Source organism: Falco rusticolus, chromosome 1, assembly GCF_015220075.1.
Source record: "Falco rusticolus isolate bFalRus1 chromosome 1, bFalRus1.pri, whole genome shotgun sequence".
Classification (NCBI taxonomy): Eukaryota; Metazoa; Chordata; class Aves; order Falconiformes; family Falconidae; genus Falco; species Falco rusticolus.
In genome coordinates this window covers 30,511,355-30,538,919 of record NC_051187.1, presented here as the reverse complement: position 1 = coordinate 30,538,919, position 27,565 = coordinate 30,511,355, and the positions used below count along the sequence as shown (strand labels likewise).

Here is a 27,565-nt window from a genome sequence, read left to right as displayed (position 1 = left end):
CGCTCATCTCACAGCTTTTGGCTCCAGAAGGCAACCTGGGTAACAACAACAAAGAAAAAACCCAACCAACCCAAGCCCTTCTGCTCCTCTCCAGTCACCATCCAATCAAAGAGTAAAACACTAATTACTGAACTCGCCTATCCTTATGTACTTTAACGTCCAGACTAGTAGTTACCATTCCATTTAAATATACAAAGTTAACTTTTGATTTTTGCAAAAACTATTCCAATCCTGTAAAAAAAACCACTAGTTTTTCAAATACTGGTTCCCTCTCTAAAGTCAAAGCTTGTAAGGACGTGAGGTACAGTTGAGGATAATCCTGTGATATTCAACTCTGCCCCAAAGCTCTCTAACTCAGGACACACGTTCTGAAAATGCAAAATTCAGAAGTTTTCAAAACATGAAGAGACTGATCAATGCAATGACTTAGCATGAAATCACCTTTCAGACCAAATAGTTGGAGGTAATATTTAGCCAGTGATGAAAGCTCAAGAAATAAAAACCTAGAAGGGGTAGGAGCAATCCCTGTCTGAGCACTAGAACCCTTCAGTTTTGGCCTGGAAGTCAGTTGTAGGTGTACCTCAAGGCACAAGAAACATATTAACCACATCTGCTACCTACACTTGGGTAGCTTTAAGGGCAGCTATCAGCCAGTTTTGACACCAGAGAACTTGTCTGGACAAGAAGACAAACTGCCCACATCTTATTTAAGATTAAGATTGTGTTCAAATAGATCACGCTGCTAAGGAAGATCTAGAAAAACAATCCAAATGTCACACTGTTACACAACTTCTGCCATAGTAAATTCTTTGCTTTACATCATCAACTATAGCTTTTCAATTTGGGGAAGGGGGTAAAGCTTGCAAAATGTCCACATCGATGTATTTAAGTAATTTTAATCCAGACACAACCTATGTACTCTAAAACCAGTCTATCGCTGAGTTAAGAATTAACTTTGGAGCAAGTAAAAAAAATTATTAATGTCAACAAACAATGCAATCTGAAGTTATCCAAGGCATCAATTCAATGTGGTGGGGTTTTCTGGGGTTTTTTTTTGGTAAGTGTTTAAATGATTTGCCTCATCTTTGAGGTGTATCAGGCATCTGAAAACCAGACTGTAGAGTACGGGGGGAAGAGCACAGGAGTTCTGATTGATGCTCTCAGACACAGTGTGGCACCTGGTCAGCTAAAAATAATGATGGGACAAGCAAGAAAAAAAAAATAGAGAGAGGAAAAACCTTCCCCTTCAGAGGATAAGGGCGTTCGGCTGTTGAACAGTTACTCACCCTAGCAACCCGTGTCCGAGGCGCGCTCGGCGAGTGGCTGGACTTTGGGGCTGGCTCTGTCGCTGCCGCCCGGCCCCGCCGCTCGCTGCCCGGGAGCCGCCGGCGGGACCAGCCCCAGGGGGGCGAGGAGGGGGGTCCCGGCTGCCGGCCTCGCCACCTTCTCCACCGACACGTGTTCGCGACATAAACTTCCGGGTTGGGGCAGAATTGGCTGCGTAATTGTGTCCCGTGCACGACTTTTGTGTTTTCAGCCCTTCACCGCGTTCAAGAAGCCTTTAACAGCATCGGGATGGCGGGGAAGGGCGAAAGGGTGACGGCTCGCGGCAGCCACCGGGGCCACTCAAGCACCATAAATCAACCCCACCCCCACCCCGCGCCTCGTTTCACCAGAGCGGCTCCATTTCAAACCTGAAACAATCGCCCCAGCCGCGCAAAGAGCGCACAAAGGCGGCGGCGCGGCCCCGCCGCCGGCCCGATGCCATTTTGCCCGAGCAGGGCGGAGGGAGAGAGGGGAGGAGAGGGAGCGAGGGGGGGGGGGCAGCCCCCACCGCCGCCCCCCACCCCCGCGCCGCCGGCCGCTCCCGAAGCGGTTCCCCAGGGCCGGGGGGGTTTCGCTGCTCCCCCTCCACCCCTCCGCCCTCAGGCGCAAAGTTTCCCCGAGTGCCGGGGAAGCGGCGGCCCCGCCGAGGCGGCGGCTCCCGCCCCCGCGCAGCGCCCCCAGCCCACCGGGGACCCCAGGCGACGGCGCGGCCCGCCCCAGGCTCGCAGGCCCCGAGACGCGGGGCTGACTGCCGGCACAGCGGCCCCCCACCCCTGCACAGCCCCCCTCACGGCCCCACCGCCGCCCGGTGCTGAGAGAAGCGGACCCCCGGGGGCGCCGCGGCGGCCCCGTCGCGCAGGGACAGCCCCGGGATGGCCGAGCAGACCTGGCGCTGGGAAAAAGGACAGAGCGGGACTCACTCGCTCGCTCACGTTCCTCCCGCGGCTGCTCCTGGAAGTCTCTGCCGCTGGCCCCGCCGCCCGCCGCTTTCTAACTCACCGCCGCCATCTTTGCCCTCCCTCCCCTCTCACAGGGGAGGGGGAGGGGAAGGGGAGGGGGGGATGAGGGGGGGAGCGCTGGGGCCGCCCGCCGCGCCGCATCACGTGACTCATGCCGCAGCCCCGCCCAGCGCGGGCGGCGCGCCCTTCCCCGCGTGACCGCGGCGGCAGGAGCCGCCGCCCGCCGCTGGCGCGCGCTCCCGCGCCACGTGACCCCAGCCCAGGCCCCCCCCCCGGTCACGGGACCGGTCGCCACCGCCCCCTCCCCGCGCCCATTTCCCACCCTCCCCCCGCCTCTCGTCCCCGCCGCCGCCGGGCTTCCGCGAGCGCTTCCTACGCCGCCCCGTCACGTGACATGCCGCGCCTCGTTTCTCCCCGCCCCGGTAATGGGAGGCAGCGATCCCCCCCCCCAAAAAACAACCAAAACCCGGCGTATCCACCGTCCTCAGAGAGCGACGTCCCCGCGGGCGGCCCGGCCCTGGGGCGCCGGCCGGGTCCGGTTCCCGGTGGGTGGGGGAGGGGAAGGCGGAGGCGAACGGCTGCAAGCGATCACGTGATGCCGGCTGCTTCAAGATGGCGGCTGCCGCGAGGCCGTGCTAGGGCAGAGCTCTCGCGAGAGCCACCTCTGCTCGTGGAGGGGGGAGCGCAGTGCGCAGGCGCGGGCTGGGGCTGCTCTCGTGTTCGCGGGCGCGCGCGCCGGCAGCTGTTTGAGGGGGAGGTTGGGAGCGGGGCGGGCGGCCCCCGCCTCCTGTGGCCGCCGACATGAGGAGAAACGGTAGGGGCTCAGCCCCCACCGCCGAACGTCTTTCTCCTCCGTCCCTTCGGTTCTGGCCCGCCGCGCCGGGCTCTGCTGTTCCTGTGGAGCTGGGCCTGGGCGCGCCCCTGGGCTGAGGCGGCTTCGTGGGTCTTCGAGGCGGGGCCGGTGCCCCCCCCCCCGGCTGTGGGAGATCTGCAGCTTCCCCAGTTCCCTCCCAGCCCAGTTTCCTCCACAGGAGCTTGCGGGCCTGATACGGGCTGATGGAGTGGTGCTGGGTGGGGGGCCACCCCTGCTGGCCCCCCTGGGGGTGCCACACCCGTGGGGATGTGCTGGCGCATGAGTTTTCCCTTCCAAATATTTTACAAGCTGCTAATGTGAAATTTGCTGTTGTGAAGAGCTAACTACTCGGAAAACCCTATGACGCCAGTTTTGCATTTGGAGAGACCTTTTGAGCACCTAAGGCCCTCAGACCCACAGACTTGCTAAAAGAGACAGTCTTGTGTTAAAACATGGCCCAAGTTGTGCAAGAACATGAAAAATGTTAAGAACTCTAACATAAAATTGAAGCAGACATCAATGAAGTGTGGGCAGTTGTGAAATCTCAAAGCGTTCAGTACTGCTCGTTCAATTTTACACAAGTTTACTTATTTTATCATTAGACAAACTTAACAGGGATTAAAACAACCAATAAGGGATTAGACAGATTTAGGCTAAGCTATTCAAAGACAAAGCAATGTTAATTAAAACTGATTTAAGCAACTCAGATTAAGCAGTGATGCTTCAGATGCTAAATGGTGAAAAAGAGGACAGGAGTCTGGACGGAGATGAGAAGAAGAATGTAAATGGCCGCTAATATCTTGATTATTGCCTCATATAAAGGCACAATGAAGTACTGCTCATGTGCGCTGTATCTAAACTTAAATGTGTCTAAGCAGCTCGGTATGATCATGACAAGAAAGTGACATTTTTGATGGCTTGAGTTGAAAAGATAGCTACCCGACAGGCCTGCGAGCAGAGTTTATGATCACCCTCGGCTGGGAGAGGTGAGTAATCCCACTGGTGATGATGACGCTTCCTCCTGGCATGAAATTAGCATGTGCAGAATTACCTGCAGGACACCATTTCCCTCGGATTTGGCGTGTAACGTAAGCATCTCACTGAATGCACTTTTTAGTTAGAGATGATTTTAAAAAAAGATAGCAAAAGCATCTTTTTTATCATCGGTAGATACTATTCTGAATGTAATGATGTTTTATAATCTCTGAAATGTAGTTAGCACCTAGTGGCATTTTACTATATGACTTTATAAAATAATGTTGCTTAATGTGACACTCAACAGTTACCCTCAGGGCATCGGTTTTACTTGCTTTCTAAGTGGAGAGGTACAGTGGCTGAAATGCGAACTGTCACGATTTCACCCTGTGAATATGAAATTTGTGTAAATGTTGTGATAGTTATTTAGTTGCAAATATGACAGGTGCTGGGTGAGAACTACAGCAAGAACTTGCTCTTGGACAGAAATATTTAACAAACATCTTGGTATTTTTGAAAGAAAGGGAACTTTTGATTTCGAAGGTAACCGATCCTAAAAAAAAGATTTTTTTTCTCTTTTTTTAAACCGGGTGAAATGTTAATTTAGACTGAAGGTATTTACTCTGAAGATTTTCTTTCCTTGCTGAGCAAATCCAATGCCTTGCTCGTTAATTTCCCTTCCCCCACAAAACGCTTTCACATTTCTGCATTAAAACGTAGCACCCTCGGGAGCTGCTCTTGCAGCGCCACGGAGATAATATTTAGGTCACTGGGTTTTAAAGCTGGTGCTCTCGGGAGCCGTGCTGCTCCCTCTGGAGTGTAGGAGCCAGCCGGAGCTTTCCCCAGTGCTGCGGAGCCTGAGTCATGGTGATGGGCGATTGCAGACAGGCGCGTCCTCTTTTGGGCTATCGCCTGCCGTGTGGGAAAGCATTTTAACTACCCTTCGGTACTGGCTTTTTGGTCGTAATGCCCTGAAGCGAGCTAAGGGGGTGAAGGCGGTGTATTTTTGTTTATTCACAGTGTGATGCCACCGTGCTGGTAGCTGAGGCCAGTTCCAGATGACGTTGTTTTCTTTGTTGCTCTAGGGACGGGAATTGCTTGGCTTGCTTTGCCCTCTGCTGGCGGCCCTACAGCTTCAGTGCAAAGTCGCTTTGTTTAATATCTACGTATAAAATGAATATTAAAAACAACCAACCCCCAAAAGCTGAGCAGCACCACAGTAATGGTGCTTCCAGAGCTTTCCCAAGACGCGAGGAACAGTGTTCCTCAGTTGCTGCAAGAAGGAAATCAGCATTACTAATTTATGAAGAATTTTTTTCCAGTCACATTCTAGCTGTGTGAAGAGAACAGTGTGAATTGGGGTGGAAAAATCTGACTGGTGTCTGCAAAAGGCTCTGTGCTTTTCTGGAGAGCTTGGTGCGCCTGCCTTAATGGAGAAGTTCATCAGCATGATGCCCAGCTGACGGCAGCTGGCTGCAGCCTTGTGTCTGGTGGAGTTTACAGGAAAACACCTCGTGCATTTTGGTTGCCTTTCAGTGAAACGCATGTGCCTTGTTAGTGAAGCCACAGACATCATAAATCACGGTGACAATGCAGAGCTGGGTTTCTTTTGCCTTTTCTCAGAGAGCCTGTTTGTGCAGAAAGCCAATACAACATGAGGAGAGGGTAGACTGAAACACTGTGCTGCCTTCCAGTATCTCCTCTGCCCTCACACCACATTCGTGCCTTGTCAGCTCCCCGACTGCTGAGGGACAGCCCAGGAAGGATGAGGCCATCCCTTCAGGGCATTTATTTCTTGCTGGAGCTGACAGTGGTTGGCTTTTTTCTGCTGTTTTTAAGGGAGAGGATAGTTTTCACTTGTATGGGCATCCTGAAGTGGTTGATTATGGCGCTGTGGGAACGCCCGAGAGACAAGCGGGGGCCTGTGGCTGCAGATGGGCCTTCAGTGATAGCACTTTGGGTTGCCCCACGTGCTGCGGGCCCATACCCTGAGCGCACGCAGGTAGCTGTTGTTAGAGAAGCCTCAGAAGGGATAACGTGGGTAAGGAGAAAGACTCGGCATACGCTATTGCTCAAAATAGTTGTTCTACTAAACATGGCGCACCAAAGAGACCCTGGGTGGTGATTCCCTCACTTCCACCATGACATCCACTAACACAGAAGAAACACTCAGTGTCCCTTGATCCATGCGCACGCTTGCCTCACCGTCGCTTTGCTTGTATCGTCCTTTCCTGATTTTGAAGTGTTACGTACTAGACCTGCCGTGAGTGTTGTGAGCGGGGCACTGATGCTGGTGGTTGCTATGGGGGCAGCTCCCTGGCCGTGACATGCGGGGGTCTACGCGAGAGGGGGTTTGGTACTCCAGCGAGGTACTTGCGTACTGTCTGTTCTCTAGGCAGGCCTTGAGGATGGGATTAATGGATTTAAATTTCAACCAGGGAGGTTGAAGCTAGACGCTGCAGAAAGCAGGCTAATCATCTCGCAGGGCAGAGCTTTCCGACCCCTCTGGAATGAGGGGTCCCCCGGATCGCCGCTGCGAGGTGGCGGGGGCTGCCCGCGCCCATGGCGGGGGGCCAGAAGCGGAGATCCCTGTTCTGCGGAGGGGTGCGGGAGGCAGGAGGTGCCGCCGCCCAGCCTGGCCCGGCCTGGCCCGGTCCGCCCCGCCCGGGGATACGTGTCACCGGCCCCGGCGGGGGGCCCGCTGCCGGCGGGGCGTCCTACCCACGTGGCGGGGCTTTGCCATGGAAGGGCGTTCCTTCCCAGGCCGCCAATCGGCGCGCCGGTTGCTCTTCGCACGGGCCAATCAGCGCCCAGGGAACGCACATTTAAACCCTTTTCCCGGGAGCTGCGGCCACCTCCGTGTGACAGGGAGAGGGCAGGGTGCGGCTTCGCGCACCAATCAGGAGCGCGGGAGCGGTTACGGGCACGCGGCTCCGCCAATGGGGATGCGGAGGGGAGCGTGGCGTCTCCCTGCGGAGCGGTTGCTGTCGGAGGGGGAGCTCCTCAGGGACCGCCGGGGCGGCCCGGCCGTGGGGGGCTGCTGGGCGCCGGGCCCCGCCGCCGCGGCCATGGCGAAAGGTGCGCGGGTGGAGCGGGGCCGGCGGCCTGTCGTGCAGGGCGGGCGGGCGGGCGGGGTGGGCCGGGCGGCGTGGGGCATCTCCGCGGCGCGGAGGCTCCTCCCGGGAGGTGCGGGGCGCCGGGGCCGGCGGGACTCCTCCCCCGCGCGGTGTGCGCAGCTCGCCGGGAAGGGGCTGGGCCGCCACGGCTCGCCCTGCCGCATCCAGCCCTTTAAACATGGCGCAGGCCGCGGTGGCCGGGCGATGACCGCGGGCGGCCCCGCCGGACATGGCTCAGGCGCCCATCTTCCCCCCTTGCTCCTAGGGAAGAACATGCCCAAGGCCAGGGCGGGCGGCGCGGAGGAGGCGAGACCCGAGAGCGCCGAGAGGAAGGGGCCCGGCCGCCCCCGGGCCGGCGGGGTAAGCACTGCCCGGGCCTGGGCGAGCGGAGCGGGGCGAGCGGAGCGGGGCGGGCGGCTCCCCCGGGTCTCCTGCGCCCTCCGTCCCCCGCCGCGGTGCGAGCGAACCGGCGTGCGGGCTGTCGGGGGCGCCGCACGGCCCCGGGCGCCGGCTCGCCGGGGCTCCCCCGATCATTCAAAAACCGGTGAACTTTCGGGGCGATCGGGCTCTTTCTATGTTTCCCCGTGCCCTGCCGCAGCTGCGGGCAGCCAGGCCCCGGCCTGGGCCATCCCTCCGTGCCGTCCCCCCGGTCCTGTAGTTGTGTTCCAGGCGGGTGGCCGGAGGGCCATCGTCACTGCATTTAGCACACCCACCCACCCTGGGAAATAATGGTTGCTGTTGCATCAAATCCCAGAGCTCCTCAGCAGCCTTTCACGTGCTCTGCTGGGCTGAGAAATATCTCTGCTCTCCAGGGTCTCAAGCCTGGCACAGACAAAGACGTGGCAGCCGCGTCTCGGTAGCGCCAAGAGGCAGCAGGCAGGGAGCTGGGGGGTGGGGGAGGTTGGGGGGCAAAGCTGTGCTGGAAAAATAGTTCGTTTCCTGTTCATGGTGTATTCAAAGCCAGCAGGCTCTGCTGGCAGGTGGACTGCCTGCAGTTCACTGCTGGCTGGCTGCGGAAATGCCCATATTTAAACTCTATTGAACCCCGAGAACTTGGCTGCTCAGGGTTTGCTGCTTGCAGTTGTTAAAATGGAGTGTTTCTATTTCATCCTTCAATCCCCCCGGTTTCTTAATAAGCAAGTCTTTCATAGCCCTTTCAGCAATACTGGGGGTCAGGGAGTGTCTTAACTTTGCTTCTCCTCAGGCTGTTCCGCTGTAACCTTAACCTTTAGTAAAGTTTATAAGTGCATTAAGATTTGAGCCTTTAACTGGTCTGATATTGCGTGTGAACTATGTATGTGTTAAATTTGTTACTCGTTATGATGTTACTAATTAAAATTATCCCATGTATTCTATTGTGTGCTTTGTTTACTTTTTTTTTAGTGTTTGTGTGACTATGTATACTGGAGTATTTGTTTAGTCAGCTATATTTGAGTTACATTTTTAACTAATGGGAACCTTTGTGTGCTTTTCTAAAAAAAAAAAAGAAAAAGAGCATGTTTTTGTTGTTTTAACTGGCTTGCAGTGTCTGAAAATTGCTTTTATTTAAGCCAAACTATAGCCAAGAAAAATTCATTCTGGCCAAGCTGCATCTGCTTGTCCGGACACAGATTTCACGGCTGAGATCTGTGTGCCCTATATACTCTGCCCAGTCAAACTTAGTGAGGTGGCAGGAGACCGTTAAAAGCAAAGGTGACACCACTCCACTAAAGTTTGCTAAATCTGATACCGTGCACTGTTGGTGTGCTTGGAGCCTAAGCCAGTGTACAAACCCCGGCCTCTGTGGTGCTTGGCCATGCCAGAGGGTTTTACCACTTTCCTGGCTTCGCCTAAGTGCTTTGCATTGACTCTTTAATGTTTCTTTTGCCATTAACAACTTTTCTGCTTTTTGTGAAATGTAATGGATAAAAAGATAGCATTGTTTATCATCCGGACTTCACTGAGAGGTGTCACTCAAGGTAAACTGTGCAAAGCTGATTCCTGCCTTCTGTGTTGCTCAGCAGAGCATATAATTAACTGCAGTAACATTTGACACCTCATGAGAGTCTTTGGGTAAGCTCATACCTCTCTGGCTAGGAGGTGTATGTTCTAAGCTTGGGCAATTTTTGCTGTGTTATTCGTATTTTTTTTGGCTTGTATTTTTTCAGGCTGCCTTCCTCCTGAGAGGCTCAGGGTTGGGTTTTTTTTAGCAGCAGAGTTCATACTGTGAAGCACAGGGTGGAGGCTGGAGTTGCTTATGACTATGTCATCCTGCCACATTTTGTATGAAAGTCCTCTTGGACTGAGAGTTTGCGTTTAGTAAAGCTCTCTAAGTGCTTACCACTGTTATGTTTTCACTTGGTAGAAATAGCAACAATAGCAGTAAGGATGATGCATTAAAGCAGCATAATTTGCCTTAGCCCCGTCAGCTCTCAGCCCTGGTCTTTGCAGCGTGTTGTGGATACCAGCTTGAGGTTCCCGACATCTCTGTGATGTACTGATTTTTGTATGGGTCTGTTTTAGGAGAATGTGTTTATTGGTCAATCCAAAATCTGCAGCTACCTGAATCCTAACAAAACTCCTGGTGCTCGCCCCCCGCTTCAAGAAGAAAACTCTGTCATGTATCACGAGGTGAAATGTCAGGGCAAAACACTAAACGAAACCTACAGGAAAGGAGATGGTAAGATTGATCTTTGGATTGCTTGCCTCATTAAGTGTGCTCCCCCATCCCCAATTTGAAAACTTGAATGCACAGTCAAGAAGAACAGGCAGTGCCCCTGGCCTCTTTTGCTTTCCCTGTCCTATAAGTCTGTTGGCAATGTGGAACTCTACAAAGCTGAGGGTGTCCTTACCCTTTCCAAAACTTAGGACATAGGGTTACCAGGTGACTTTTCCTTTGTTTTTTTGTGTGGCTATATTTGTATTGTCTCTGGGGATATAAAAAGCTAATGCTTGCATTGTCATTATGCCCTGATCTCCCTGCAATTCTGTTGCCACTCTGCTTCTTCAGGTCAGTGTTTGGCAGGTTGTCTAGGTTTTTTTCTGGGGGGCTGTTTTATTACCTAAGGTTGGTTTATTCTATAATATGACTACATTATGCTAATTTATATAAAGGCAATTCAAAGTCAAATTGAGTATGAAGTTAGAGATACTGGTAGAAGAAGAAACAATTCTTAAATTTTAAGGATGAAATAAAGGCAGTGAGAAGGAGGAGCACAGACTCTGGATGCTGAGTGCCAGGCTTCCGAGATGCTCCACTGTAGTGACTGGAAATGGAATGTTCTTAAGTTTGGGGAGGACAGGAAGCTGGCTTGTGTTTAAAGGTGGATTTTATAACCTTGGTAATTTGTCAAAACATTTTGATGCAAACATTTTTAGCAAGCAGGTATTTTAAGTCCCACTCATCATAGGGAGTGTCAGGTTGTCTGTTAATGTGGGGCCTTTAGCTCCTAATTTAGCTCCCCAGTTTTGACAAGAAAGTGAAGATGGCTTTAGCTTGTCCCACTGCGGTGGCCTTGCAGCTGTGCATCATTTCTCTAGTGAGACAGAAGCATCTGCCTCAGCAGATGGGACTGTTAAACCTGGTGATTTGCTTTAAATAAAAATTTTATTGAGCTTTAAACTATGCTCACCTAGCTCTAAATCAGTTGACTGAAAAGGATGATGTGGTTGTATCGAGGTAGGATGCATGCAGCCAAGGAAATGTTGGTTGTGTGAGGGATCAACTTCTTGTAAGTGCCTGGTCTTTAGCTCCTGTGGTTTTTTGTCTCTGTTGGCCAGTTGGTACCAGCATCTACTGCAACTGATTACAGTAGTGCAGGATCCAGAGAGCCTTCCTCTTCCTCTTCAGTGCAGGATGTTGATTAGCTTATGGCAACTTGATAATTTAGTATGCCAGATGCACCGAGTGGCAAGCTGTGCGGTTGTCTCAGACACGGTGCTGAAGGTGCAGTGCTGCATGCTCAGGTGTGGAAAACTCCCAGCTGCAAACCTAATGTGCCAAAGTACTTGTGCTCTGTTTTCGCTTTCCCTTGTGCTGCTCACACCTCCCTCTGCACCATGCGTACCGTAGCAATGACTAGTCAAAAGCTGAGTAACAGCCTATCTGAGTTCTAGCAGAAAGAGATTTTATCATTCCCTTCCTCTTTCTCCTGTTTGACAGAACTAGAAACTTGGACTAGAAACCATTGGAATTCACTTAAAGCACTCTGGTATAGTTGATCCTAAGTTCAGAGCCTTACTTTATTTTCCTGTCACCAGAAAAAAAGAATGGTGGCAGTATAGTTGAAGGTGCTATGAAACCAGAAGACCAGAAAGATAAAGAAGGTGGGTGCAATACCTCAGTGCCCTCCTCTGATCAAAACCAAGAAACTGTAGAAACTCCGAAGACGCCCCTGCCCTCGGATGTTGCTGATGAGGCCAATGCAAAGCCAGCTCAGAAAAAGATGGTTAAAGCAAAACGTGGACCACGGAGAAAGTAAGTGACTTCTGGAGTTGTAAAAGCTTTACTGCTCTGTGTCCTTTTGCACTAGGAGGCATTGAGCTGCTTTTTTCCTTCAGGAACCACAGTCGGACCTGTAACTAATGTTACTCTTGTTTTGTTGCCTTTTTTAAGCAAATCGTTTATGTGTGTTTTACCTCAAGTGAAATAATTGCTGATCACCTGTAGAAAAAGAAATCAATGAGCCATTAAGACCTACTTTTCTGTAGACAAATAGGAATTCATCTTGTCAGAACAGAACAGTTGGAGGCTTCCTGGCTGAGCTGATACTCTTTTTCATGATATTGGGGTAATGTGACCTAACATTAATGAATTCCTTGCCAAGCAGTTTTCATGACCTAAATTTTAGAGCACCTTTTGGTAAGGCACAGAAGGGTCTTCAGACCTGTAATATGACCTTCAGTGGTTTCCAATGGCTTCTCATTCTTATTGTTAAAGCATTAGTACTAGGGTTGTGGAAATAGCATGGGGGAGAAAAGGGGGTGTAGCTTTTGGCTCAAAGGGAAGGGTGCTGAAGAAGTGATTGATATGAATCGGTGTTTCTTACCAACAAACCAAGCTGAAGATAAAAATTTCTTAGACACCTCTGTCCTAGAGGTGTAACTTCACGAATAGTCTGAAATATGGGTGTTCTCTATTTCTCTTATCCCTTAGAACGCAAGGAAGAACACCAAATCGAAAAGTGACAGATTATTACCCAGTTAGAAGAAGTTCCAGGAAGAGCAAATCTGAGTTGGAGGTAGTGCATCTCATTAAAATAACATAACTTATAATGTTGCTGGTTAATTGAACACTGGGTGTGTAACTATCTGTAAATGGTTTCCACTGGGGAAATACAAGTAGTATTGTGCACTGGAATTATTGTTAAGAACATGCTTAAAATTTGGAAATGCTGATCCAGTCCTTCCAGGACAGAATCTAGCTGCTTATATATTGAGGGAGGGGGCCAAATCTGTCTCTTTGCCATTCAGTTTTGCTAGAAATATAGGATGGTTTGGAAAAATGAGTGTCACTGGCTAATAATTTCCTTTCAGCTATAGAATAAGCTACAAAAGCTATCAACAATATTGTGGTTTTGTTTGTTCCTGTTTATTCTGCAGACTGAGGAGAGGAGGAAAATAGATGAGCTGATTACTAGTGGGAAAGAAGAAGGAATGAAGGTAACTGCAGTGCCAACCCAAGTAGCCATGTACTGTTTATACAGCATCTTGCTGTTAATTTTTTAATATACTGTTTAAGTGGAAAGTAGCATAACTCGGTCTCCGAACTGCTGCGTTTCCTTGGCAGTAAGATGAAAGTGCAGGGAAACTGGAGCACGCTGCCTTTCCTTTTGGATGGGCAATATTTGGCTCTGAAGAATATGTATGTGCAGCCTCAGTCATAAATACCGAGGGGGCTTTATAAGCTTTACTGAACATGCACTTGCTCCTTTCAGTATCTCATTTCTGACTTAGCTTCCAGAAATGGCATTAGGTACAGCATCTTAATTGTCATATGTTTAAAAGGTAACACCCATATATACTGTCTGTATGGTAACAAATTCTCTTACCCTGTTTACAGCCAGTCTCTGGGGGTCTTCATTATGGCTCTTGGGATAATGGGCTATACTGGTTTTCCTCCTGTTGCTAGCAAATGCTAGTTACTGGGACTAAGTACTTACTGTTTAGGTTACTCTGATCACCCATTTTTTTTTAGAACTGAAAGCAGAAATGGCTGCTGGAAGTGCAGAAGAGCTGTGATTCTTGACAAGCCACAGCCTCCAGTTAACACTGTCACACCTACAACAGTGATAGGAGAACTTTCTTGGTGTTGTCCAATTTAGAGGGGGAGGCAGGAATAGTAAAGTATACTGGTGGGTGATAAATGTAATTTCTGTGATCGATCTTTCTGTTCAGCTAACTTTTTAACCTGTGCATGCTGATGGTGCACTTGAAATGGAAAAGCTTACTGCCTCAGCTAATAGGTAGTTTAAAAGAGAAAACAGGTAATTCTTCTGTGTGTGTGGTTTAAAGTAACCCTTAGTTCTTTGCTTAGAAGACACTGTATCAAAATACCTGGTAACTTGGGTGTCCCAAACTCAGTCCTATATTTTTCCCCTCAGTGCTGTGTGTAGTGCTTCTACAGCTTTGCCTGCAATACACACAAATACCCTGCTGTAGGATTTTTAATGACAAATCATTCATTTCCTAGTAGACAGCATATTTAGTCATGTAAATACTTTCTAATTTCCCAGCTGATTTTTTTTCTTTTCAACTCAACAGATTGATTACATTGATGGCAAAGGAAGAGGAGTAATTGCTACTAAACATTTTAGTCGAGGAGAATTTGTAGTTGAATATCATGGAGATCTCATAGAGATCACTGATGCTAAAAAGCGAGAAGCTGTGTATGCTCAAGATCCATCCACAGGCTGCTATATGTACTATTTTCAGTACCTCAGCAAAACGTACTGGTAAGCTTCACTGTGATAGCTGAGTGATAGAGGCTTGAAATGCTGTTAAGTCTTTTCTTGTTTTCATGCAAAATTTTTTTAAATGGAAACTGTGAAGTAGGAAATCTTTTTGGAGCACTGCTTCATGGCCCAAGAGCCTCCTGTGCCTCTGGGCAGAAAGGAATGGTAAGTGACTTAAAGCCCTATTCCCTGAAGTACAACGCAAGCTACATGGAGGGTTGTATCTGCTGGGATGAGGCTTGTAGTTGTGCTGTGGACTTCTGCCTAAATTTATTCTTTTGTAAAATTAACTACTGTTCCTGAGTTGCAAGGGTTTTGTTTGGAAAGCAGTGTGGATAAATTCTGGAAGAGAAACATTTCCTTCAACTGTCTTTGACTGGTTCTCCTTTCTCTAGTACTTGACACCTACCCCGCATGCATGCTTTGTCACTGTTTGCTGTTTTGTTTGCCCCAGACTCCAGTTCTCTCAGACAACATTCTTTCCTCCTTGGCCGCTACTGCTGGATACTGGAGTGTGTGTCACCCAGTATATTAATTACCTTGAAGCACCCTGTATTCTAAGTGACTTGCAGTCTAGATGCTGTGATGATAGCTGTCATCATAATTCTTTGTGCAATGAGGGGCACTGGAGCTTTAGTATCCAGGTCTCTGGAAGTTGGGCATGTAGTACCTGTGCATTCTCTGCCTTCCATGTGAGCAGAGACTCTGGCTGGCTTACTCGGTAGATACTACTTAGCTTGGACACAGCTTTCTTGAGGGAAGGGCATTTAAGTTATCAAGCATTTCTGGTGGCATTCTGCGCCTGGATTCTGCTGTTTCTCATAAACAGTTGAGAGCTGCTTGGAAATGGGCAGCTCAAAAACATAGTCCAAAGTTTTCCATTTTCTGGGGTTTCTGCTAACTTAAAAATCTCCTAGAATTGTTTTAGTTTCCCTGCATTGCTATATCATGTACTGTCTCTTTAATCATACAAATATCTTGTAATGTTCTGATTTTCCTTTACTTTTCAAGCCTTGTGTGGATTCCTCATTCTTTATCTGCTTTGCCCTTTGGTTTTTGTCCACAAGCATAACTGTGTGATATGCAGCAAGCCTGCATTCTGTGCTTGTTCTTTCAGTGTTGATGCTACAAAAGAAACTAATCGTCTGGGAAGACTGATTAATCACAGCAAATGCGGCAATTGTCAAACAAAGCTTCATGACATTGATGGTGTGCCTCATCTCATACTGATAGCTTCCAGAGACATCAAAGCAGGTGAAGAACTGTTGTACGACTATGGAGACAGAAGCAAAGCTTCCATTGAAGCTCACCCATGGCTAAAACACTAATTCATCTTCTTTCTTTGTTTTTTTTTTTGTTTTTCTTTTTTTTTTTTTTTTTTTTGACCGAGTGCTCTGCAAGGAGTCAGTGGATTTCCCCCCCCCACTGTCCTCACTTCCATCAGCTTTCTTAGTGGACTGCTTATGGTGTTCTGAGCTTCTTAAAAACTACCTTTTTGCTTTGCAGTATTGAAATACCTATTACAGTTTTCCGGGCAGGCTTGAATAACTGATCTTAGATTGCCAAAACTTTTATATCATAAAAGGAAACCCTCCCTAAAATTTGAATGGTTCTGTATAGTGAACAGTGCCACTTGAGCATGCAGTCAAAGACTGGCAGAGAAACGTAATCACTTGGGTAGTGCTTCTGCTTTTGCAATGAAATCTCACGCTCCACTTTTTGGGGTGATGAACTTGGCATTAGCTTTATGACAGCAGATGTACTTCTGTACTCTGACTTGGGCATCCAATGGCTTGACTGCTTGTCAGACTGCTTTCTACAACCCAGTGCTGATGGGCTTCTCTGAGATGGATACTACTATCATTCTCAAATAATTTGTGGTAGGGATCCAGTTTTTTTCCAGTGTTATCTCATGTTGGCAATGAACTTTAAATGTACTGGTGCTGAGGGAAATAGATGGTCACATTGGCTGCTTTCTTCAGAGAAATGAATCCAAGCCCAGTGAGGATGGATTTTGATAGGCTGGGTTGATACTGATTAGAAATGTGAAGATAGAACTTCACAGTGAGAATCAATGTTTGACATTATTTCCTAGAATTTAAGAAGGTACCTTTTTATAGTTGATGGCTGATTCTTGGAGGTCTCCCAGAGGATTTTTAAGAAGTAAAAAGAAAAGCGCTCTCCAAAAATTTTTTTATTACCTTCCTATGCTAATTAGCCACGTCAGAAGCTATTTATTTACTGTGAATGCTTGAAGTAGAGCATAGCGATTCCAAAAATAGGAGTAATCTTCATATGCAGCTTCAAACTGTAATGATGGAGTTCATGCAATGAAGAAAGTAGATTCCTTATTGCCTGGTCCTGTAGGTCTGTCCAGCACGGTCTGGTCCCACTGTCTGAAATGGGAGTTGAGTGCTTAGCATCTTGTGGATGTTTATAACGTTACTGTTGGGGAACCAAAATCTGTGATATAGGCGGGCAATACAATGCAGGTCCTTTATGTTAAAGATGAATTCTTACCAGTTGGAATTTTTGCCAAGGCAGGCTTGGCATGTGTGTAGATGAAAATGGCTGTGAGCCATCAGCCACGCTTGCTGCTGGAAGATGTCAGCAAGGGATCTGTGGCTCTGTTAATGTCTTCTATTCCTCATGTCTTGAAGGCTGCTGCTGTTTCAGCTAATGCCATCTAGGACAATCTTATATGCTTGCCTATGTGATAGGTCAGATAGCAACAACATCCTGGTTGTGCGTTCCAGCAGCAAGAGAGGTGGCTTAGTGATGTATTTTTTAAATTAAAAACTTGAAGACAATGTCTCTGTAAAATAAAGAATATATTTATTATTGATGAAGTGGCTGCTATAGTACCTGTCTCCATTGCAGATCATTAGCATTTTGAAAGAAAGCTGTGAAAATCATTAGCCATCAAATGCTTTATATTATTTACCACTTAACACAAGGCAAGCTCATCAGAGAAAGCCTGTGTATTTTCATCATTTCTGAAGAATTAACTGGAGACCTGTTACCTTACATGTACTGAGTTACAGGTAAGCTTTGTTGGCCGACTTAAATTTGAGTTGGCATTGATTATTTTTTTTTTTCCTCCGGTCTCAGTAACAGAGACTACAGCAGTGTGTACAGTATCCTGTTTTAATAGAGCACTTCCCTTAAGTCAAAGTTGGAATAAAATGTTTCCCTTGTGTGTTTTTTTAATTTAAACAGTTGCCTGTTCTCTATCAGGTTAAACAGCTTAAAACCTCTGTTCTTCAGCATCACTTTTGTAAACAAGAAAGTGGGAAGATCTCTCCCTATTTTGCATAGAAAGAAAATTGTCTTCTCTGAAATGCTTAACTGGTAATCAAGTAGCACTGCATCGGAAGACGGTAATAAAGCTGATGTTGCACTGTGTATGTATCCCTTACTTTTCTAGGAACTGATGTATATGAAAATACTTTTCACATACATAAACATGCCATTTGGATTTTTATCTCTGTGCCTTATAGGAAGGTTTCCTTTTCTAACAAGGTGTAAAGCACTTGGCAGGGAAAGATGCCTGGCTGGCTTGGCTTTGCCAGAGGCAGTGGGGTGGCTCTAACAGGACTGTAGCCTCTTCTGCACAGCTGTAGCCAAGGAATTTGCTCCCTTTTCGATAAAGAAGCTGTGCAGCTCACTTGGCACCAAAGTGGATGTAACTGTGATGGTTCCAGAAAAAAACTAGCCCAAAAAGGTTGAAGTGCTCTCCTGTCTGACTAGTGAACTCCCACCTTTTTTTTCTTTTAAAATCACATTTTAAATGATAAACTGAAAAGCATAATTGTAGCTTTCATTATTGTCTCCTTCACTAACCACCAGGAGTGGCCTAGGGCTATGTTAGTCTTCTGTGTTTCTGTGGCAGGTTACTTTTGCACAGCGCTGTGTAATCTGTGGAATTTTATTACCTGAAGTTGTTTTAATTAAGACTTAATACAGGGATTAGTGTGTTTTGGGGCATAATCCCCCGTCCTTGGTTTTTAAAGGAGATTGGAAAATACATCTATGGACAAAACACAGAAGGGGATGGAGTTCAGAGCACATGTAAACAGCTCTTACACCTCCCAGCTGAATCCTGGCTGTGGCTGATGTGTGATTGTGTCTTGTGGGTTTTTTGTTGTTGTTTTTTGGTTTGGTTTTTTTTTTTTTTTTTTTTTAAATCTCCTCTAAACACAAAGCCTCTGCTAAGGAAGTGCAATAACTTCCTTCCCAGCTGCCATGCTCTAGAAAATACATTACAGGGACATTGGCCAAAGCTTAGTAATATTTTGAAGATGGCAAAATGACTTTAGCATTTCTGTGTCCTGGGTAAACAAACTTGCTCAGGTCAGACATCCTTGACATTGCCTTGCTAATGTACAGTTGCTAACAGTCTCTCTGAAAGGAGACTGCAGTTGTGCCTTCTGCTGAGCCACATTCACATTGTGCATCTGCGCAGATGCGTGAAGTGTCCTATATTTTTCATGCTGCTAGCGTATGAGGGAATCAAAAGATTTCAGAGCCTGCTTTCGCTTCTGAAGTGAGTAAGATCATAGTTTGATTCCTGTCACTGCTCCTTTTATGTCTGTTCAGACCTTTCTGCTTTAGAAATTTTACATTTCTAAATGTGGAACCTAATTGGTATCTTTCAAGCTCTTTTCCCCCTACTCCTCTGTTTGTCCTGTATGCTTCCACTAATGATAAATCTCATTACTGGGGCTGATACACAGCTTGTGACAGTTGATTGAAAGAACAGAGCTTATGAAAAATACAGCTGTCTTCCACAGGAGCCCTTTTGCTGTCAGAAATGAAATGTTTGGTGCATCTGCCCCAGTTTGAGCATGCCTGCACCTCTGAAAAGATACCAGTCCTTCATGTGGGCAGAGCACGATGCAGCAGCTTTTCTTCCCGTGCTGTGCTTTTCTCCACTGCCTTTCATCTTAACTGCAAACAGCCACCCCTGTGTGTGCAGGGGTTCTGCTGCCCACTGCCCAACTACACCTTCATTGGGTGGGGTGGAGTGTGACAGGCCTCTGCAGCCTGTGTATTGCCCATCTAATCCAGAGAAAGACACAGAACAAACAGCAATGCTGGGTTTTTCTTTAGGCAGTTCTCTAATGACTTTCAGTGTAAGAGCAGTGGGGACTGCAACCCGGATGGGTTCTCAATCCCTGGCACTCCTTTGTGAATGCACATGTGGATGGAGTGTATCTCTTGGAAGTATCTTCATCCTGCAAAATCATTTGGGCTGAGCATTTTCATAGGTGGAAAGGATGGATAAGTGGCAGTACAGATCATTACAGGCTCTTAGTAAGAATAAAAACCACCTTTGTATAAACATTTATTTTCTACATGTGGGTAATGTCTGGCAGGAATCTTCAGAAAGACACTTTTTGTAGGTCTTAAACAGTTTCTAGGTAGCCAAAGTAAAATCTATTCTGAAAGAATATTATACAACAATTTTTAAGAGATTGCTTATTCTCTACAGTAGGATTGATGCTTTTTCTTCCAATCATTGGCTCCCCTAACACCTTAGAGGGTCTTATCAGTGCCATTTCTGAACAGGAGTGGTGAAGCTCTTGAGGATGCTCATTTTCCATGTTTAAAAGAGAACCTAAAAAAAAAAAAACCAAAACAACAAAAACCAACCAAAACCAAAAAGGAAACCATGTACAACTGGAAAAGAAGGAACATGTGGCAAGACAGTTGTGTAAATGTGTTCTGCTATTTTAGGGAGCTTCAGGGATGCAGCCTGAGCTTGTGGGTACTGCGTACAATGCGAACAAACCTCCAGGGACGGCTGGCATGTTCCCACAGCAAAGCCTTAATGTGCTAGCAGGGGAGGTGAGTATTGTGCAGTTGTGCTCTGAAATGCTTTTTTTTTTTTAAAAAAAAAAACACCACCCAACACAAAACACGAAACCCCAAACCAAACAACAACAACAAAAAAACCCAGAAAAACTTCCCTGCTTGCCTGGGTGGAGGTTGCCTTCCTGTGGAGTGCTTTTGCCACAGGAAAGGATTTCTCTTTTGGGTTTTAATTTTACAGGGAGAGGAAGAGAAAACAATATCCAGCCAACTAGGCTAAAGTTCAGAATTCATCCCTGGATCTACCAAGTATGCAGCGTGACATATTCTCCCACATTCTGTCAAAAAAAGATGCAGAGAAACTTACAGCCATTTGATGATTGTCTTCTCTTCGCTGTCCTTGCTGGTGCCAGGGCTGCTGCCACTGGTGGCTTTCTCCAGTTCTTCAGTTTGGTCCTTTCTCTGTGAGATGATCCCACTGGGAAAAGAAGTGGTTTGGTTTACTTTTTGTGGCTTTGTGCATGGCATGGTGTTGTGCATGTTAAACTCTGCACTGGGCAGCCTAGGACACGGGCAAATGGGTGTTCACAGGACAGGGGTGGCAGCCTAGATTCCTTGTAATGAATTGCTCTTATTTTCCTTAAATACTGTGATGTAATTTTGCTTAGGCTATGCTTTAATGAGAACACTAAAAAAGTCATGAGCTTGCTTCTCCGCAGAGGAAGAACGGCGAATCGTAAACAGGAGTGAAAAGGTTGTGTAATTACACATTTGTGCAAAAGTCCAAAGACAACAGGGTGCAGACACAAATGGTGAATTTCTGTATGGGTGGATCTGTGGTACTTTCAGCACAGCCACGAAGGCTCCCACCATGCAGCTGGGGACAGATGGGAGATTCCCAGCTTCCCTGCAAAGCAGGTGGCTGTTGTCTTTCCATCCTATAGAGGAGAAAAGAAAGGCTTTTTGCCTGAGCTGCAGGTTTTGTCATCCTACTTTGATGCTGCTACACCCTACAAGGTAAAGTAACTGCTTACTTTAGGCAAAAGCTTCAGGCATACCAAATGATATTTCTCCTGCTTGGAATGGGGTTAGATTTTACCAGCTTGCATGCAATACAATGTTTTCATAGCATGCCAATTTACAGTTCTGAGCTGACCTCATTTATCTCGAGAGCTGAGTGGGTCAAAGCTTGTGACTGCAGTAGTTGGAGGCTGAAAGTAGCTAAGCAACACTTGTCTGGACGTTGGAAATAAAAATACAGGAGAGTATTGAGAAACTGGTGGGACATCAGGCATAGTATAATTCTGAGGCAGATTCTCCTCTTAGAAAATGGGAGTATGAGCTGTTAGGTGACACTGCAGAGCTCAAATATCTGCATGATAACTTCTACTTCGGAAATCATCATTAAAAATGCAATCCTCAAACATCACAGGTCATTATAAGCCACTCTCTGTGAGGATGTCAGTTACCTTGTGCTATATAGAGCTTATTTCCAGTATACACAAGACATTTTAGAACATATATTTATTCTCTTCCACTGCACAACTACTCTTTATAGCTGTACAATTGTAAATAGGATTTTATGTCAGCGTTTAAAGGGAAGATGGGTTTTGGCTTTAAGTCATGAGAGGAGATAACTGCACAGAATTACTTGAACTGAAAAGCAGCCTTGACACGCTGTCTGGGTGCACAGCACTGTGACTTAAATCACTCAAAACCTGAAAACATTCATGCTGTTAATTTTTAACTTAGCCTGTAATAAGCTGTGTAACACAGCTGGGAAATCAAAGCAAGAAGCCATTCCAATGGCTGCACAGCAAAGGCAGGGAGCTGAGCTGGGGAAGTGGTGCCCCGCTGTGCTGTGAGAAGTGCTGTTGAGCAGTTTATAAACTGACTTCTTGGATTTAATTTTAACTACTTGGCTCAACCTGCCCGTTATAGACAAGGCAAAGGGTGGGCTTACTGTATCTAAGAGGTTGTTGCAGAGATATCTCAACTGAAATCTTACTTGGACATTTTGTGTGTGGTTTCTTGCCCCAGAGTTTATAATACAACCTAAGATGAGGGGCAGTCTGGGGGAGAGCAGCCTTGCAGGTGAACTAATTTGTAGCACTGAGAGCAAGGAAGGCCCTTCTGCATCCTACCCTTTGGCTCACACCGATTCTCAGGGGCTGGTCCCCTCTAGAAAGACCAAAATCCTTTTCTGAAAGTACTTGCTCTGCACATTTCAAGTGCCTTACATGACCCTTTGCTGGCAACGTTAAAACAAACAAACGAAAAAAAAAACCCCACAGCTTATCCTGAATGAGGATGAAAGGGCTTAATATTCTGTTTTCTAGATCAATGCCATACCGGCTGTGGGAGCAAAGGAACAGCAGATAAAGCTAGTGTCCCCTGACAGCAAGCTGGAGGAGGAAGGAAATTTTGACTAAAGCTGAGGTGGAAATCCCCGTGCTCCTTGGTACGTAGTGTGGCTTCAGACAAGAACAGTATGTGTGCAGCTGCTGGGAGTGCACAGATGAGCTTGCGTGCACAAGAACCCAGCTTGTATGTGGGGTGGGAGTAACTGTACCTAGGCTTACAGCAGTACGGTTAGGGGAACAGGCTGCAAACTGTGCAAAATAAGAGGGAGTTTAGTTTTAAAATGATGTTTTGTAGAGACTTCATCGTTCCCCTGTTTTTCTTTGCTCATTCGGAGACTCTTGGGAGCACAGATGTCTCTTACACATCTGGACAGTGCCTAGCCCAGCCCGAGTCCTCAAACCTGCAATACTCTGATCTGATAAGCTCCCCAGACAAGAACTAATTGTTATTAGCTCTTTGCTGACTTTGTGGTATACCTCTTATAGCACTGTAGCTCCTCTTGCACCACAAAAAGCTGAGCTTTCAGCTGGTTACGCTCTTGCAGTACATCTTGCAGCTCCTGTAACGTGAACCGGGGGCGATTTGGGTCTGTGAGGTCTATTACCATTTTATCTGGTCCAAGGCTGAGCTGTAAAATAAACAGTGGTGGTCACAATCTTGTAACCTGTTGAGAACAGAGCACTCAGAGTAAAAAACCTCCAAATTTTAGAAAAATATGGTAATTCTTAGGAGTGGTGTGAATTCACCAAAATCCCGATTTTTCTTCAAGCGGTTACAGTTTTTTCATATTATTTTTGTATTGCCCTGGTGACTGCATCTCCTAGGCAAGTACAGGGCCCAACTGTGACCACAGCTAAATGCAAAGTCTCTGTCCCAAAGGGTTTGCAATCTACTTTGCCAAGAAGCTGCTTTTATCTGCTTTTCTGATGACAGAGGTTGGGCTAACCTCACGCCAGAACTCTGGGGCAGAGAGAGATGAGAACCAAATTCTCCCTTCCTATTTCAGCTAGACTTTTGTGGTGAGGGCTTTTTGGGTCACAGACGTGGGTGTCCCTCGCACAGAGTAACAAGCACAGGGCGTGCCGTGCAGGAGCTGAACCACGGTGGGTTTGTGCGCTGTGGGGACGCACCTGTGTGCGTGTCAGCTCCCTCGCTGGCACAGCACTGAGCTAAAAGTTTGGTCAGGGGGTGCAGGGCCCATGGGGCCCCAACACCCTGAACATCCCCGCTCTGGAAGTGGCCTCATGGCCTTCAATAAGTCGAGGCGTGACCCTTCCAGCCCTGTTCTGCTGGGACAGGAGGGCTGGGCCGCGGCGGCCAGGGTCCCCGCTGGGACAGGGGGGGTGGGCCGTGGTGGCCAGAGTCCCCTCCAACCCAGCCGGCGGTGGGGTGGGCTCCGCGCCCCAGGCCGGGCCCTGCGCTGGGGAAGGGCCCCCCGGCAGCCCCCGCACCCACCTGCTGGGCGCCGGCCGGCGCCCCCCGGCCCCGCAGCTCGGCCAGCTCCCGCCGCAGACTGTCCCGCTCTAGCCGCAGCTGCTCCGCGGCGAGGCCGCTCTCGGTCACCAGCGCCTCCAGCATCTCCAGCACCCTGACGATCCGGAACTGCAGCCGGGCCAGCGCGGCGGGCCCCAGCGGCCCCGTGCTCAGCTGCAGCAAGTCGCGGCCCACCACGGAGGAGATGTCATAGACATCCCCGGCCGTCAGCTGGAACGGGCTCTTCTCCAGAGCCCGCTCCGGGCCGCCTTCCTCCTCCTCCTCCTCCTCCTCCTCCTCCTCCCCCTCCCCCTGGCCCCGCTGCATGCCCGCCGCTCGCTCCCCCTCTTCCTGCCCCGGGCCGGGCGGCACGGCGATCCCCCCCCGGCCGTTGCCATGGGGGCGGCCGCGGCCCGGCGCCGCTTCCCGCCCTGCCCCTGCCCCCGAGGAGGCGCCGCCCGCCGCCGGGGCTGGGCTGGGCTGGAGGTGGCTGCCGGCGCCTGCCGCCGAGCCCTTGTCTTGGCCCGGGCTGGACAGCCGGCCCTGGGCTGGGCGGGAGGGCGGTGCACCGGCTGCTCCCCAGCGCCGCGTTCGCCGGGCGCCGTGGTGGCAGTGGGGCGGTGGGGCGCGGGGGAAGGGGTTAAAATAAACGGCGGCCGGGCCCGGCCCACTGCGCTGCCGCGGCCTGGCGCTGCCGACGGGAAGGGCCGCCATCGCGCCGTGCCGGCCGGGCTGAGGTGAGCGGCGTGGCGCGCGCGGAGAGGCGGCGGGGTGCCGGCGGCCGCGGGGCCCCCTCGAGCTGGACGGGGCCGCGGCGCTCCCTCAGGCCCGGGGAGGGGACAGGCCTCCGGGGCTCCCTCGCCCGGGGCTGGGCCGCGGGGCTCCCTCGGGCGGGCCGGGGCCGGGGCCGGGGCAGGGCCGCGGGGATCCGTGAGGTGGGCCGGGGCCGGGGCAGGGCCGCGGGGATCCGTGAGGTGGGCCGGGGCCGGGCCGCGGGGATCCGTGAGGTGGGCCGGGGCCGGGGCAGGGCCGCGGGGCTCCTCGAGGCCGGACGGAGGCCGAGGCCGGGCCGCGGGGCTCCCTCGGGCGGGGGCGGATCGGGGGTCCCCGGCAGGGCCCTGTCCCGGGAGGGGAACCCAACAGCGATGTTGCCGGTTTATTTCAGTCTGTGACACTTTTTGGATACAAACCAGTATACAGCGGTGCTGGAAGTGCTTCTTGCGCTACTGGTTGACCTTCCTAGAACACCCATGAGTGTGTGCGGTGCCTGTTTTTTTTTCCTGCTAGACAATGACTGACTGGGCCCCCATAGCAAAGGAGTATGACCCCCTCAAGGCTGGGAGCATTGATGGCACAGATGAAGAGCCCCACGACCGTGCCATATGGAGGGCTATGTTGGCACGCTATGTACCCAACAAGGGAGTTACAGGAGATCCTCACCTCACTCTGTTTGTGGCAAGGCTCAATCTTCAGACCACAGAAGAGAAGTTAAAGGAGGTCTTTTCCCGATACGGAGACATCAGAAAGATCCGTCTGGTCCGAGACCTGGTCACGGGATTTTCCAAGGGTTATGCATTTATTGAGTACAAAGAGGAGCGTGCTCTTTTGAAGGCCCACAGAGACGCCAACAGGCTGGTCATTGATCAACATGAGATCTTTGTAGACTTTGAACTGGAAAGAACTCTCAAAGGATGGATTCCTCGGAGGCTTGGAGGTGGTTTTGGAGGCAAAAAAGAATCTGGGCAGCTACGGTTCGGAGGACGGGACAGACCTTTCCGAAAGCCCATCAATTTGCCAAACATGAAAAATGATTTCTATGGAGAAGGATCAGCAGAGAGAAGAAGCTGGTCTCGGGAGGGAACGAGGGACTGGAGAACAAGGGACCGAGACCATGAAAGGAGCAGAGACAAGCGATGGCCAGAAAGGGAGCGGTTGTGGACTTGGGGTGAAAGTGAGAGGGACTCCAAAGAGGAGAGGAGCAGAGGGAGGGAGAGGAAAAACAGAGACAGGAAGGACATGGATAGAGACCGGAGCAGGGAAAGAGACACCAGAAAACCAAGAGATGATGATAAGCATCGATAGGTGACAGTGCCTTGTCAATGGGGGTGTGTTACCTATTCTTACATCTACAATGTTTTGGTTGTAGATGCTGCCTTCAGCTTGGGGCTGTGAGTGGCATTCCCAGAACAAGCTGTGTTGTTCCTGCCTTGTGCCTCTGACTCTTGCCTGCTAGAAGCTTGCTGTAGTTCGGTCACTAATGCAGCTAAGATAATGTGCTGAATTGTTCCTCAGAGAAAATAAACTTTTGTATTAATATTTTTGAACTGGTGAATGCTCTAAGAAATGTACCATGTGCACAGGCATCCCACTGAAATTGAGTATTCACCTTGTTTGATACCCATCCGGCTGCCTGGATTAGGGTTCATGAGACAGCTCCATATTTAGTTATGTGCCAGATGTCCATACTCATTTAATGAGACAGATACTTTTTATGAAATAGTCACTCGTTGAAGAAATAGTAATGGAATAGCAACAAAGCTGCTGAAAAATGTGCCCCAAAACAGAAGCTGGTGGGAAGTGACTTTATTTTCTTGAAGACACTGGGACAGGTGAGACTTTTAGTAGTACTGTGTCCTTAAGTAGTTCTGTGAGGTGATCGAGCAGCACGGAACAAGAAACCTGTTTTTATGTCATGGGAGGGTGTAATTCCTTTGTGTTAGAGGAATGTGTGCTGCAGTAAGCAGGTCAGAAAACGCCTGATGTTCCTGATAATCCATGGGCAGTGTCATGGTTAAATGTGGTTGCAGTTGCGCCCGCTCTGCCCTCTCCTCCTCTCTGCCATCGAAGTCCTGCCTGCACAGGGTTTAGTCCTGTTCTGGAAGCTGGGCTTGCTGCTGGCTGTAGCTGAACTGGGGAAAACACAGGGAAAAATCTCCTTTTTCAGAGCTAGGATGTGTATATGCAGACACACATCTTCTGGTGAGGAGCTTGCCCTTCTTTCTAGAAGAGGCTCTGCCACATTCTTTGTCATCATAAGCCACTCCTAAATATACACTAATGTATTTTAAAGTCATTTTTTTGTCAGCCTTCGAATGCCTCTATCTTAAACCTTGCCCAGTTTGAGGCTTTATTTCCATTAAGAGTTGTCTGAGCCATTTTCAGGGGAAAGCAGATTCGTATGCTGCTGCATCCCCAAGAAGAGATGGTATTCACTTTCCACAAAAAAAAAGATACAAGTCTTGCAGAAATACTTGTTTTTCAGAAATATTTATTAAACTGTTAAAATGATTTACTGCCCAACCGAAAAAAAAAAAAAACAAAACCAAAACAACCAACCCCAAAAACCATCAGTGATCCTGCGCTTTGCAGACAGGATTGTTACGCCCCTTACCTGGCGCCTTTTCTAAAAGCAGATTTTACTTGAATATTGAGAAACAACACATGACAGATCTTCAAATCTTTTCATACTCTTCCCTACATGCCATCCATTCCGATGGCACTTGGAGTATGTAAACTCAGCATTTCAAACATGAGAGCGAAGAGGTTAATGCTAGCAGGTCAGGAGGAACTAATTAGATTTTTGAGGTAATGGGCTACGGAGATGAGTGGGGGAAGGTTGTACTGCTTAGTGCCATTGTTTGAAGATCTGACCCAACAATAGCTCACCATAGGGACAAGCTTTACATGCACCAGCCCAGGGCACATCCTTTGTGATACACTGGCTTAGGTGCTGGGGAAAAACAGTTCAGTCTG

At 48.8% G+C, this 27,565-nt stretch overlaps 4 protein-coding genes across 8 annotated transcripts in view; 2 read left to right on the top strand and 2 right to left on the bottom strand.

Annotated features, from left to right (window-relative positions):
- SBNO1 (strawberry notch homolog 1) overlaps positions 1–2,378 on the bottom strand; it is a 35,339-nt gene extending 32,961 nt beyond the window's left edge. The window contains exon 1 of one of the 2 annotated variants that reach the window (XM_037375363.1): positions 2,247–2,378. The gene's annotated coding sequence lies outside the window, so the exon portion shown is untranslated. Of the gene's footprint in view, positions 1–1,286; positions 1,560–2,246 lie in introns of those variants that run through there. The other variant, XM_037375364.1, reaches the window with a different exon arrangement.
- Positions 2,379–2,602: 224 nt separating this feature from the next.
- KMT5A (lysine methyltransferase 5A) lies at positions 2,603–17,566 on the top strand. 3 transcript variants are annotated; one of them, XM_037375366.1, is made up of 8 exons: positions 2,603–4,124; positions 7,495–7,589; positions 9,732–9,888; positions 11,469–11,685; positions 12,364–12,448; positions 12,810–12,869; positions 13,971–14,161; positions 15,279–17,566. In XM_037375366.1, the coding sequence occupies exons 2-8, from the start codon at positions 7,503–7,505 to the stop codon at positions 15,487–15,489; spliced, it is 1,008 nt and encodes a 335-aa protein (XP_037231263.1). In that variant the 5' UTR covers positions 2,603–4,124; positions 7,495–7,502; the 3' UTR covers positions 15,490–17,566. The 3 variants fall into 3 exon arrangements, with proteins under 3 accessions (XP_037231263.1, XP_037231264.1, XP_037231262.1); XM_037375365.1 differs by lacking the exon at positions 2,603–4,124 and adding an exon at positions 5,250–7,191; XM_037375367.1 differs by lacking the exons at positions 2,603–4,124; positions 7,495–7,589 and adding an exon at positions 4,136–4,226.
- A 1,912-nt stretch (positions 17,567–19,478) lies between these two features.
- RILPL2 (Rab interacting lysosomal protein like 2) lies at positions 19,479–24,548 on the bottom strand. The gene is made up of 4 exons (XM_037375373.1): positions 23,795–24,548; positions 22,816–22,967; positions 20,343–20,453; positions 19,479–19,781 (listed from the first exon to the last, which is right to left on the bottom strand). The coding sequence occupies exons 1-4, from the start codon at positions 24,524–24,526 to the stop codon at positions 19,757–19,759; spliced, it is 1,020 nt and encodes a 339-aa protein (XP_037231270.1). The 5' UTR covers positions 24,527–24,548; the 3' UTR covers positions 19,479–19,756.
- SNRNP35 (small nuclear ribonucleoprotein U11/U12 subunit 35) lies at positions 22,318–26,136 on the top strand. Of its 2 annotated transcripts, none has more exons than XM_037375375.1 (2): positions 22,318–22,436; positions 25,100–26,136. In XM_037375375.1, the coding sequence occupies exon 2, from the start codon at positions 25,103–25,105 to the stop codon at positions 25,892–25,894; it is 792 nt and encodes a 263-aa protein (XP_037231272.1). In that variant the 5' UTR covers positions 22,318–22,436; positions 25,100–25,102; the 3' UTR covers positions 25,895–26,136. The 2 variants fall into 2 exon arrangements, with proteins under 2 accessions (XP_037231272.1, XP_037231271.1); XM_037375374.1 differs by lacking the exon at positions 22,318–22,436 and adding an exon at positions 24,438–24,549.
- Positions 26,137–27,565: the final 1,429 nt, after the last annotated feature.

Excerpts from the sequence above, each read along its gene's own strand:
- KMT5A (XM_037375365.1), top strand. The coding sequence starts at position 6,624 with ATGAGGGGTCCCCCGGATCGCCGCTGCGAGGTGGCGGGGGCTGCCCGC. Across the intron at positions 12,870-13,970 it reads GGAAAGAAGAAGGAATGAAG|ATTGATTACATTGATGGCAA; the intron begins GTAACTGCAGTG and ends TCAACTCAACAG. Across the intron at positions 14,162-15,278 it reads TACCTCAGCAAAACGTACTG|TGTTGATGCTACAAAAGAAA; the intron begins GTAAGCTTCACT and ends TTGTTCTTTCAG.
- SNRNP35 (XM_037375375.1), top strand. The coding sequence starts at position 25,103 with ATGACTGACTGGGCCCCCATAGCAAAGGAGTATGACCCCCTCAAGGCT.
- RILPL2 (XM_037375373.1), bottom strand. The coding sequence starts at position 24,526 with ATGGCGGCCCTTCCCGTCGGCAGCGCCAGGCCGCGGCAGCGCAGTGGG. Across the intron at positions 20,454-22,815 it reads GAGCTACAGTGCTATAAGAG|TGGGATCATCTCACAGAGAA; the intron begins GTATACCACAAA and ends TTCTTTTCCCAG. Across the intron at positions 19,782-20,342 it reads AAGACAATCATCAAATGGCT|GTTCTCTTTTAAACATGGAA; the intron begins GTAAGTTTCTCT and ends TTTTTTTTTTAG.